The following is a 12,447-nucleotide window of genomic DNA, read 5'->3' as shown; positions in this document are numbered from 1 at the left end:
TGGTCATCTAGGGGGATTATTTGTGGCGGGCTCCCTCCCATGGTGACCTTAGGAGGCCCCTTGAGAAAAAGAGCCTCGTTCTGAGTCCAGGCCTCGGGCTGCACCAGCACACGGGTGCTTTGGGACAGCTGAAAGGATGAGCTTTTGGATCAGGTTTTGTCTTGTCACTGTGAAACAACCCTTGGAAGGGGCTGTCCCCTCGTGGGACCTAAGGACATCTGGCCCACCAATGCACTACGCTAGATTGATCAATGATGTCTGTTGGATGAGGGAGACACAGGACTCGGCTTCTGTGCAGGGACAAGGCTGAGCCATTTGCTGTGAGCGCAGGAGGCAGTGGGGTGGCTGGAGGCCTGGCACCTGAGCCTGGGCCCTGGCTGGCTGCAGTTGGCTGCTCCAGCTCAGGCAGACACCAGTTCCCTTGTGGGTGTGGCTCCCATTCCTGTCTAACAGGGCAGGGGCTCCAGGTGCCATCGTGTCCTGGGCAGCAGAGTGAGGCGAGACTGTGGGGAGATTTGCACCCAGCATCTGCCCCAAGCGGGTGATCTGATTACCCTTCACTGGGCAGTGAGGGGAGGTGTCAGGTCTGAGTATGTGCTGGAGGGTGCAGTGTGAGGGGATGGGACATGGCAGGAATGTCACCTTTCATGGTCTGGCTGCCTGGGCTGGGGAAGTACCCAGAAGCCTTCTAACTCAAGTACCAGACCCTCCCCTATCCCTCCTTCCAGATATGTGGTTCCAGGAGGAGGCTCGGGGGATAGGGGCAGAGAGGTGACATCCTCTGGGTGGCAGGGGAACTGGAGGGCAGGAATGATGACATGTCTGTGGTCCTTCTGGCAGCCGGCCCAGGCCGATGGCGGAAGCACAGTGGCACCCAGACCGTCAAAGTGTCCTGTTACTGCGAAACATTCTCACCAGGGACCTACTGAAATTTTCTTTGAAGAAAATTCACTGTACCAAGGTCTAAGAGCCTGCTAATCTGACACCTCAGGGGACAGTGTGGTAGAAGAGGGGCCTGGGTTGCCATGTTTTCATCCTAGCTCTGACAACCCCACGAGGCCAATAGGCACTCTCCAGTCCACAGGTGGGACCAGGCCAGCTCTGGGAGAGGGTTGCTTCATGGCCCAGCTCTGCCCCTGGGTCCCAGAGGGTGGGGGATGAGTGGGAGCTCAGGATGCAGGGCAGGGGATAGGCCAGGCTCAGGACCCACTCCTCTTCCTGGTTGGGAAGGCTGACTGAGGACTCTCCTCTCCTCCAGCAGGCCCAGCCTCACTCTGTCCCCACACTCTCTGAGCACCGCCAGGGCACAGGATTGGGACTGGAGGTGCTGAGGCACTGAATCACTTCAGGGGTGTGACTTAGGCCACTTGGGACTCTGGTCTAGGAATGGGGGGAGGGCTGTCACAGGACCCACATCCCCGTGGATACATAGGGCCCATGGCAGACAGGAAATGGTGGGGGCAGGGCTGGACACGGCCACATGGATGACGGGTGGCTCGGTGTCATGCATACTAATTACATCTCTCATCAGCCAGATGAGGCCCTGGCATCAATCTGCCATGCAGCCAGCTCTGAATCATCCGAGGACTGTCAGGGGTTATCAGAGCTGGTGGCCCCAGCTCAGCTGTGGGGGTGGATCCTGAGCAGAGACCCTTGCCCTGGGTGCACAGGGGCCCTGCTGCCTACTTCTCCACGGACCTCACATGCCACACAGCACTGCACACTTGATTTTATTCCATGACACTGATTTGCTGAAAACCCCCATTTCCTGGGCAGGGGAGGGCAGTGGGTGGCCTGGCAGAAGCGGGCTGGCCCCTCGGGAAGGCTGGAGCCCTCTTTGCTTGAGGAAGTGCCATCCAGGCCTCAGCCTTCCATCCAGCCTTGCCCTCTCCCCTCCAGTTCATCATTTAAAAACTGAGCTGCAAAAATAAACTGAAAAAATAAAAACAAACCCCTGAGATGTTAAAAACCAAATTAAAAATTCCCTTTGGTGTCAAAAGGTCCTATTCCTAAAAGCCAGTGGGGTGGGGCTGGCTCGGGCCAGGCTCGGGGCTGGCATTCAGTCTTCCAGTGCACCATGGGACTCCTCCTCGTCCTCGTCCTCGTCCTCGTCCTCCTCCAGCGCCAGGGAGCCCTCGGGGCCCGGCTGCTTCAGGATGGCACTGTACTTGAGAACTGCAGCCTCCGCCTGCAGGACCACCTCCACCAGGCTGAAGATGGTGATGACCTGTGGCGGAATCCAGTAAGCGGGGACAGAGAGGGGCCTGTGGCCAAAACCCAGCTCCACCACTGTGTGTCCAGCTGGCCATGGAGGCCCACTCCCTCAGCCTCCGAAACTCCTGTTACCCCTGTAAACAGCTGCTCAAGGCCTCAGCCACGGGGTTGAGGGGCAACCAGGAGCCAGGCAGCCCCGTGCACCTTGCTGATGCGCAGTGAATGCTCCCGAGGGTCAGGGAAGACAAGCTAGCTAGACTGGCCTTGGAGTGACAGCTGCTCTACACGGACATGGGTGTTAAGGTCCCCAGCTCCATCGGATTCTCAAAGGACCCCACAAGTTAAAAATTCCTGCTTCAGAGATACAGAGAGCTGCCCAGAGGAGTCTCCAAGTAAGGGTCAGGAGGCCAACTGAGCCCTGGGTGTGGCAGGGGCCTTGGCATGGAGGCCTGAAGCCCCACCTGGAGCCTGTAGTGCTAGGGAGGGCAGGGGGAAGATGAGGGCACAGAGGACACACAGGAGGCAGGAGAGGGCCCACTGCGACCTGCGGGGCAGAGGGAATATGGGGGGCTCTGACCTGCCGTGCTGGCTCCTGTTCAGGGTCCTTGGGTTCCCAGATGAGCGTGAGTTCGGGTTTCTTGCCCACCTTCTGGAAGTGGTAGGATCGCAGGGCCAGCGCCTGGGGGTGCACATGCCAGCATCTCAGGCCTTGGGCTCTGGGTGCCACCTCCTGACCTTTAACCCCGGAAGGCCCCGTTGCGTGGAGGTGGCCCTTTGTCCTGACCCACCTCTGACTGACTGGTCATGAGGAAGCTCCTGCCCTGCCGCCCACCCCACTGCCGGTTTTTTGACCTAAAGCAGGGGCCACCCTGTCCCTGGCCTCTTACTTCCAGCCAGCTTCAGGGAGGCCCAGCCAGTCCACCTTTGGTTGACTCAGCACCTGAGGGTGACCAAGAGCCAAGGGATGGCTGGGGGTGGGTGAGGCAGGTGCACCCATGCTGCTGGCACTGCCTGTGGACTGCACCCCCTGCTAGCGCGGGGTCTGGTAGCACAGGCTGAGGGCAGATAATAGCAGAGCTGACCTAGGTCTGAACTTCGGTCCTGCTCAGTGAACTTCAGCACCAGCGCCCTGATTACTTCCAGCTGGACTCTGCTCGTGCTCTATGTTATTAATGCTAGTCCATTCCACGCTGTGTGCCAGACTCCCCCAGGCACTTAGGACGTTAGGAGATTCAACCCAGGACAGGAGCCAGGTGCTCAGCACAGGGCCAGCTAGAGCCTGGCCCCTCAGCTAGCATCAGGACAGGGACCAAGACCCCTGGGGGAGCCAAGGCACCTGTCCTTCCTGAACATCCTCTGGCCTTTCTTTTCTATGTTCCTACAAAAACATCCCCATACACACATACTCTGCCACCCTGGGCTTATTCTCTGAGCCCTTAGGTCTTGGGGATGGGGCCCAGCCTGACCCTTGGCCTGGAGTCCCATCTCAGTTGAGCCTAGCTGAGTGTCTTGTAAAGGTCTATCAGTAGGGCTAAGGCTTGGGGTTGGAGCTCTGGACTCTGCTACCATGTGCCCCAGCTGAGGGGACAATGGGACCTGACAGCCCATGTCCCTCCAGGGTGGACGGCGACAGCAGGAACCTGAGTTTGTGTTCTTATCTTCACACTTGTGAGTCTACCAATGGCTGCTCTGGGCCAGGGACATTCAGATGAACCCCCGCAGTGGAGTGGAGACAGGCAAGCGGAAAAGGCCAGGAGCATGGTATTAGGTCCCCAGTGGGTACCTGCCTCCCTGCTCAAGCTGGCCACACTCACATTGCAGTAGATGCGCTTCTGTACCCCGTAGCGCAGCACCAGGACATCGAAGGCTTGGTTCAAGACGCCCATCACCATGGCTTCTGACTCCAGAGGGCCACTCTCCTGTGGGGACAGTGCTCCAGCATGGCACCCTCCCAGGGAGGGCCTACACGGTCATACCTCGAAGACTTCCAGGGAGGAGGCAGCCAGGAGTGGAGGTATGGCAGAGGGAGGGGAGGCTGTCAAGCCAGTGGACTCACCTTGACCAGGACAGCAAAGAAGAGGCTGGCGCTGAGCTCCTGCACGCGCTTGGAGGCCATGCGGCGGTCATTGCAATGGTCAGCCTGCTTCTGCAGGGCATGGGGCTCCACTTCCGGCTGCTCCCTGTAGCCTGGGAAGAGGGTGGTCAGGGCTGCTGGTGGGGGCTGTGTGCATGAACCATGCTGGGTGACAGACAGCATGGGGCCCTAGCCCAGGCATGAGCTGGGGCTGGCAGAGGCAGGGGCCCTGGAGCTGCCTCACTGCAGTCCCCCAGCACCTGTGCAGAGGGAGAGCATCCAGGCCCAGGATCCCCTGTACCCAGGCTGTTTGTCCCTGTGAGGCTCCATGGTCACAGCAGTGTGGCCTCACAGCACTGGGGCCCTCCTCACTCTGGGGTGGCAGCCCTTAGCCCACAGGCCTGCCTGGACCCCAAGCTGTACCCTCACCCAGCGCAGCGGCCAGCAGGCGGTGCACCATGACGTCAGCGAAGCGGCGGATGGGAGAGGTGAAGTGTGTGTAGAGAGGCACGTTGAGGGCGTAGTGCCGGAACTGCGCCTGGTCCTGCAGCACCCCTGAGCAGAAGTAGAGCGCCATCTGGGGGAGGGGGCGGGTCTCAGTGTTGGCTGGGCCAGGAGGGTACTGACATCAGAGTCTGGCCCCGGGCACTTGGCACAGACTAAAGTGACAGGCAGAAGGCAGGTGAGTGGAGTAAGGCTATGTTGGGGCCACTTTGCATAAAGGACCCCAGGGGCTGCCACAAAGTTGGGCAGAGCTCGGGTACGCCCAGGCCCCTCTCCTGCTCAGAAGCTGGCTTCCTCCCAGGCTGCCCAGACCAGCTCCACCTCTGGTAGGAATGGGGTGCTGGGAACCCTCAGGACACTGGGTGGCCTCTTCCCATCAAGGTCCTGTGGCTGCCAGGTCAACTGGGCAGGAGCTCAGCCTCCTTAGGACCCGTGGCTGCTGAGTTCCTGCCAGGAACAATGAGAGGAGGGTGGTCCCTTCCCTGGATGTCTATGGGGCTGCCACCGAGTCAGGACAAAGGGGGAGAGGAAAGCCTGTGGCCACACTTGCCCAGGGCTGCAGACTTGTCTTCTGGAGGCAAAAGCAGAAGCTGAGGGGAGCATAAGCGTGTCTCTGCTGGAGGACACAAGCCCAAGGTGCTGTCTCCCGGACGGGTCGCAGGGGATTCTGCGGCTTGTGGTTGGGTCAACCTCAACCACTTTGGTCTTCATCCCTGCCCAGTTGAGGGCCACACTTGTACCCTGGCACCCCTGTGCCCTACAATGCCCCACCCCACAGCAGCCAAGGGGGCAGTTTTCCAGCCCACCATCCTGAGCCTCCATGGGGCCAAGACAGAGATCAGAGTTCTAAAGGCAGAGATTTGATCTGGGGCATAGGAAGCACCCTGAACCTCTTTTGGGCCCCAACACAGCCTGACTGGATCCTGGACACAGCCCCTTTGCTGCCTGGGAGCAAGTGACCAGGTTCCTTGTCTGAGACTCTAAGTCACAGCCGCCTGTACTGGTCCCCCTGCCTGCTCCCTCCCCATTGCTCACACATACACCCTCCTGTGCACTTGGCCAATGGTCAGCAGGCTCCGGTTACTCTGAGCTCAAGGGCCCTGGAATCCAGGGCACAGCTGGCGGTGACCTGCTGGGCTCCCTAACTCTGCTTCCCTTCCAGCACCTGCTGGGCTCTGGGTTATGTCCGGGGCAAGTCGCTGGGGGAGGTGGGCGCAGCCTCCAATCCAAGCCATGTCTGGCCTTTGTTCTCAGTGGTGGCCCAGTTCCACAAACTGGGGTGAAGAGGACAAAGGGCCCTGGCTCCCTCCTGGCTGGTGGAGGTGTCTCTGGGTAGGGTGGGATGGGTGGGGACCACCAGCTATCTCCAGGGCAGCCCTGGTGTCCTATGTCAGCAGTTTACTTAGACCCAGCCTCCCCCACCCGCTTCATGCTTGCTAGTGCTATTCCCTCTGCCTCGTCCCCTGTCTCTGCCCTGGTTCATGGGCCTGGTAGAGTGGAATACCGCAGACCCTTCTTCACTCCCTGACATTATATCCCTGGGTGGAGGTGGCTTCTGAGGTCACTGGCAGGCAAAGCCAGGAGAATCTAGTCTTTTCCAGTGACTCTGGGAGGGGAATCTGTCATAGAGTTCCAGTTGGCTTGACCTTGGAGTGGACAGTTTCTAGAGGCTGGTTGGGGAACAGGGCCCTCAAGAGCATGGCCCAGGGGCTGCTGTGTCTTCTCTTGGCCAAGCTGAAGGTGTTGTGGGGGGCGGGGAGGGGATACCATGCACAGTTCCTTTTTGCTGCCGGGGAGCATGGTGGGGAACAGACACTTGGGACTGGGGGCAAGGGAAGGGCAGCCAGGTCCAAGTGATTCTATTCCAAGCAGAGCTATGAGGTTCAGGAAATCAGCTGCAAGTAGCTGAGGCCATCTGACTCTGGGGAACAGACTGAATCTGCTGGTGGCTGGGTCCAGAAAACTGGCCTGTGACTGCTTAAGTCAGGGCTGGGGCCCAGAGCTGTCCCCATAGCATTTGCGGCTCCTGTTGATCTGACAGACCACTGGGATGGCCTCTGTTCCCAGGATGCTTGGGCCCTGCAGGGGCTGAAGCGCAGTCTGGAGGGTGGTGACAGGCTGCCAGGAGCCAGCCCACCTGTCTACCTCAAAGGCAGCCACCTGCCTGCAGACACCAGCCCAGGCCCACGGCTGACTGCACTTCTCCTGATGAGCTCTCTACTGGTTGGGTGCTGAGACCTTTTCTCCCTCTGGAGTCCCCAGCCAGCCTCCGTCTGGAGCAGCTCCTGAGCACTGCAGCACACCGTCCTGCACACACAGCACAGGCTAGTCACCTGTCCCACATGTTGCTTAGCCATCCTCCTCTCCCCCAAGGAGTGTTCCTCAGTGCCACCCTGGTCCTTGGCTGCTCCAGCAGGTCTCCAGAGCAGAGCAGGAATGCTGGTGGCTATGTATCCTCATGGAGATCACCGGTCAGGGCTGTGGGTGTTTCTGAGAGTGGGGACAGAGGCCAGGTCCCTCCTTACCTGCATGGGCCGGGAGTACATGTTGGTAAGCACCTCCTTCCGGGCCAGCGAGTACTTGTCATCTCCAAATATTTTGGTCAGACTTTTCTAGAAGCGAAGCCCAGAAACCTGTGTGAGTGTGGTTAGGCTCGGGGAGAGGTTCTAGGCCCAACATTGTCAACCATCTGATACCAGCTCTGGGAGGAAGCTGGCCATGGGCCCAGACCTGCTATGCTGGGTGCAGGAGGTGTGGCCCATCATCTTTGGCCCACACGGGGCCTGAGATTAGCCCTTCCATGCTTAGGTGGCTGGCCTGACAGACTGATGCCCAGCTCTCTGACCTAAAGTACCTCTCTGCCTCCCCTAGGCTTGGGGCTTGGGTGAGAAGTTTCCCTCCTATGGGAACAGAGCCAGAGCTTGGGTTCCTCAGCTCCCTGATGCTTAGCTCCAGGTAGCGAGCACCTGAAATCGCCTCCTGTAAGGAACACTCCTTGACTTCCAATAATCCCAGGCTCCCAGACTGTAAGCCTTTTGGTCCAAGACCAGTCCAGTCTGGCCCCGGGACCCTGGCCCACAGCTAATACTTGATTGGCCTTCCTTGGCCGGGTCCTGGTGAGAGACCCCTGCCATCAGGGTCTCTGTGACTCAGGTCTTTTCACCAAGTCCTCCCTCCCCACTGTGGGAAGACCTGGCTGAAGAGGAAGGGGCCATGGTGGAAGTAGAGACCACCTTACCTGCCTACTAGACCTCCTTCCTCTTTCCTCCCGGTAGGGCCTCCCGCCACCCTGTCTGTTGAGCACTCACGTTGAGGGCCCCCGCAGAGCTGGCATCCATGGACAGCCCCATCTGGTCACAGAATTCAACCAGGTCGTTGAGCATCTTCATCTGCGGGGGAGGGTGCCTGCGCAGCAGGGCCTGCTCGGGGAAGGCGCGGTAGACCTTGTGGGCCACTGCCATGTTGGCCAGGAGCATGAACTCCTCCACGAGCCTGTGAGAAGGGAGGACTGGAGGGCCCTGGAGGCTGGCGGCGTTCTGCCTGGCTCTCTGGCACCCTCAGGTCCGGGGTGAGAGGACCTTCCCACCACCCGGTCAATGGCATCCTCCAAGTCCTTTCTCTTTCCTCCCCTGGCTCACACCCATCTCCCTGAGTGTGGAAGCTTCCAGGAAGGTGGCTCAGATAATTCTGGTGCCAGGGCATCTGCATGGGGAAAGCCTGCTTCCTTGGAGAGGTGAGGGTCTGCTGGGGCCTTGCTCAGCTTAGGGGAGACTCTCTCTTCCCTGCCTTCCCCAGGCTTCTGTCAAAGCCCAGGTTTCTCCCACAATGGCAGGAGGGGTCAGTGAGGAAGTTCTGCAGGCCTGGCAGCAGCCGGAGGACTGGGATGAGCCCCGTTCCTGGAGGAGAGGGCAGTGTTGTGGGGTCAGCCTCATCATCTGGCCTTTTTCTTGGAAAGAAAAGCAGGGGCTCTCATGACAGAGAAGGGGCAGGGAGTGCTCCAGCAGATGGGGCCTGGGGCAGCCCAGGCCCAGGGTGGAGGCTGTGCCCACTGGCACACCTGGCCCCTCTAGCAAGAGGTCCTTGGAGTAGAGTGGGGAGAACCACTGCTTAGCTGTGACTGTAAGGTCAGGCCTCACTGGCCTTTCCGCTGTAGGAGACCAGTGCATGGAATAAGCAGCTTCCCTGTGCTACCACTGGGTTACAGCCACAGCTTTTCAAATGGCCGCTTACTCCCAGCCTCTGATATCTCCTTGTGCCCTTTAGTGCCTGCTGAAACCAGTGCATTCAAGCACCTTCTCTGACCACCAAGTTTCCTGAGATGTGGTTTGAATCCTGGTTCTCCCACACTTTTGCTGTGTGACCCTGAACCAGCCATAGACCCTCCCAATCCTCTTCCTCAAACGCATGTCAGGGCTGGTGCCAGCACCTGACCATAGGCTTGCATGAAGGCGGATGGCGGAACAGGGGTGTCCACAGCTGTCCCTCAGACACAGCTGTACTCTCCTCCCCCCACGCCTGCCACCCCAGTGGCCAACATGCCCTGTGGTCCTCTTCCCTGCCTGGCCCTTCCCAAACCTTCCCAGAAGGCCAGGCCCAATTCCTCTCCATCCCTCCTGGGCCAGTTACTGATCCAGTACCATTAGACCCTTCTTGCTTGGTTTCTATACCTAGACTTTGGATTTGTCCGCCCAGTTCCTGCTGGGAAGCATCTCCTGTAATCTACAGTCTGCTCTCAGTCAGGCCAGCACTGCCCAAAGGCTTCATGTGCTCACATTCGTTCATTCATGCGCTTGTCCACTCAACGGACATTGCTATGGTGAGCCACGCACAGTTCCAGACTTTCCTCCCATGAAGTCTCAGAATCCTATGGGCACCCAGTCTATTCCTTGGATGAAGAGGAGACACCTGCAACCTCAGGGCTGACCCTAGGCTGCATTTCATGAGCAAGGCCGGTAGGTGGCAGCATGACCATATAGCAGGGCTGTAGTAAGACTGCTAGGCGGGCAGGTAGGGACAAGGAGCAGGGCTGTGCTGGGTGGCCCATGCCTCACACCACAGGTCAAAGATCCCCTCTGGGCAGAGTCAGCCTCTTGCTTCCAGTTCCTGCCTCATCTCTCACAGTCTCAAGTAAGGACAAGGATAAGAATAGGAGGGAAGAGACAGGGAACAGAGTGGGCTCCTGCCAGGGGCCCCAGACAGTGACAACAGACTCCAGGGGATCTGCTTCTCCAGTGAATCCACTACTTTTCCTCCTTGGACCCAAGCACAGTTCCACAAGTCACCTGAGGCCTGTATAGAAACAAGTATACATGGCCTGGGTGTGGCAGCACATGATTGTAATCCCAGCTATTTAGGAGGCCAAGGAAAGAGGATCCCAAGTTTGAGGCCGGCCTCTGCAACTCAATGAGACCTTGCCTCAAAATAAAAGACTAGGAGTAGAGCACCCCTGGGATCAATTTTCAGTACCACAGAGGGAAGGAGGGAGAGGGAAAGGGAGAGAGAGGGGGGAGAGAGGATAGAAAAGAAACAAGAACATGCTGACTAACCCTGACAATAATCTGGTAAAAACTCTGGATGCAGAGGTTGACCTTGGACAGGTCCCTTGGTGTCTCTGGCCTCCATTTCCTTTGGAGTCCACCTTTCCTCCCTGTCGTCCTCCCTCTGTGGCTGGGAATTAAGAAAGCAGCCTGTGGACTCTCTTCAAGACAGACTGATGATGTCAAGCATTAGCCTCAAACACCACTGTCACCAGCAGGGAGCTGGCACAGCAGTAAGTCCAAATTCCCTGGGTGTCGATAAGGCTCATTAGTGTTCTAGGGAAGCTGCAAGGACCATTTCCCCAAAGCCTGTCCTTAAGATCCTCCTCATGCCTGCAGGTGGGAAGAGGAGGAGTGGAGAGAACAGGCGAGCCTGTGCATACGGGCAGGCAGGCTGCACCGGAGCTGGTAGAATCCCTGGGGACTGGAAGGTGGTAGGTCTTAGCAGAGCCAGGGATTTAAGAATCCTGGTTCTCCCACACTTACGCTGTGTGACCCTGAACCGGGCAAAGCCCCCAGCAGCCAGAGGTCTTCTGAGTTCAAGATTCCCTGTGAAAAATGGGGCCAGGCACCCCAGGATGCAGAAGTGGTCTGGGAAGCACAAGAGGGGTAGGCATCCCTGCTCTCATCTGGGGGCAGCAAAGACACCCTTCCCTGGGGTCAACAGTCCATCCCCAGTCAATTCAAACAGTGGCCAGCAGGGGGCATCCACCATCTTCCTTCCTAGGACCTGGGACGTGGCAGGAGAAGCTTAGAACCCAGTAACTCTCAGACAGGAAAGAGCCTCAGAGTTTAGAAACTACAGCCCTGTGGTGCAAGGTCCAGAGGTTGAGCCCTGAGGGGCTCCCAATCACTGTTTCTTGCTGAGCCAAAGCTGGTTCTGAGAGTGAGGTGGGCAAACGGGCTCTAAAGAAGCCCAGGGTGGCTGAGGGGCCTCCAACAGCAGAACCCTCTCATCCAATCTGATCAGGCTCCTGGGATGCAGTGCTGCAGGCACAAACCAGCAGCCGAGACTCAAACCAGGTCCCAAGAACATGCTGCAGGGATGCGGCCCTGCACACTGTCCTGCCTAGACTTTACCCCCTGCTCTGGGCACCTGTCCTCAGTTATAAGCCACTCCTCCCCCAGCGACAGCATGGCACAGGCATGAGATCACTCAGCCTGCTGGAGAGGGGGAGCTGGAACTCAGCAACTGCCTGACAACTGCTCTAAATAGGGGCTCAGGAATGGCTGTCAGCCAGGATCACCATCCAGAACAGCAAGCCAAGCCCTCAGAGACGGGGCCTCGGTCCTAGGCCTGGCATCTGCTGAACATCTGGAGCCCACCACCACTGGGGCCCCACCACTCTGGAGGTCTGCGGCAGTGCTGTGCTGTGACAGGTGGCTGCCGGCCAGGAAGGCCAGGGACGCCAGTTTGCAAACTCCTCAGTCCTCACTCTGGGCATCCCCTACCTGTGCCCTGGGCCTGCAGGGCCTGGAATGGAAGGAAAGGGGTAAGCGGGAGGGAGCAGGTGTGAGGCTTCTCATTCCAGGAAGCAGCTAAGCAAGGCCCTCATCCCTGATGGCAGACAGTGCATAAGGAACACAACCATCCCACACACCAGACGCACCCCTCCACACAGCGAAGGCGGCTCTCGTCTAGAACGGTGTCTCCCAGGTGTACAGTGACAAAAGTATAACCGTGCCCACACTTCTCTGCTCCTGCCACAGTCCCTACAGGAGGGCTGTCCCATGTCAGCTGTTTCCTTATAGCACCCTGAAGGGCTTTTTACTGATACCCAGGCTTCAGTGGCCAGGAGAGGAAGGGCCTTGCCCAGGGCCACAGTCAGTCAGGAGCACAGTGGGTAACCTGGCGTGTGTTTGGAACTGTCAGATTTATATCCATTAGGCCAACTATCATGGCCTCGGGTCAGGGCCACCTCCTTGGGCAGATGTGGGGTACAGGTAGGCATGGTTCAGACTCAGGATAGCTCTGTCTCTCAGCTTGCTCTTTTCCCCTCCTGGAGCTCAGTGGCTTGAGACAAGCAGAAGGAGGCTGGCACTCACCCCTGGGTCTGTCCCCAGGTGTAGGCACAGAGGCAGTTCCCACCTTCCTGACTCAGCCTGCTCCAGTCTTGC

The 12,447-nt window shown here is 58.6% G+C and overlaps 1 protein-coding gene across 16 annotated transcripts in view; it reads right to left on the bottom strand.

The window, feature by feature from the left end:
* Positions 1-1,717: 1,717 nt before the first annotated feature.
* Positions 1,718-12,447, bottom strand: part of Dis3l2 (DIS3 like 3'-5' exoribonuclease 2) — a 339,632-nt gene continuing 328,902 nt past the window's right edge. For 14 of the 16 annotated variants that reach the window (XM_040268004.2, XM_040268002.2, XM_040268006.2 and 11 more), the window contains 6 exons: positions 8,101-8,284; positions 7,318-7,404; positions 4,718-4,865; positions 4,271-4,401; positions 4,029-4,133; positions 1,987-2,893 (listed from right to left, as the gene is read on the bottom strand). In XM_040268004.2, coding sequence (XP_040123938.2) covers positions 2,513-2,893; positions 4,029-4,133; positions 4,271-4,401; positions 4,718-4,865; positions 7,318-7,404; positions 8,101-8,284 — 1,036 coding nt within the window. In that variant the 3' untranslated portion in view covers positions 1,987-2,512. Of the gene's footprint in view, positions 2,894-4,028; positions 4,134-4,270; positions 4,402-4,717; positions 4,866-7,127; positions 7,405-8,100; positions 8,285-12,447 lie in introns of those variants that run through there. The other 2 variants (XM_078018215.1, XM_078018225.1) reach the window with 2 other exon arrangements.

This window comes from Ictidomys tridecemlineatus, chromosome 7, assembly GCF_052094955.1.
Source record: "Ictidomys tridecemlineatus isolate mIctTri1 chromosome 7, mIctTri1.hap1, whole genome shotgun sequence".
NCBI classification, from domain to species: Eukaryota; Metazoa; Chordata; class Mammalia; order Rodentia; family Sciuridae; genus Ictidomys; species Ictidomys tridecemlineatus.
Note: the sequence above shows the minus strand (reverse complement) of the source record. Positions and strands in the feature narration are given on the sequence as shown.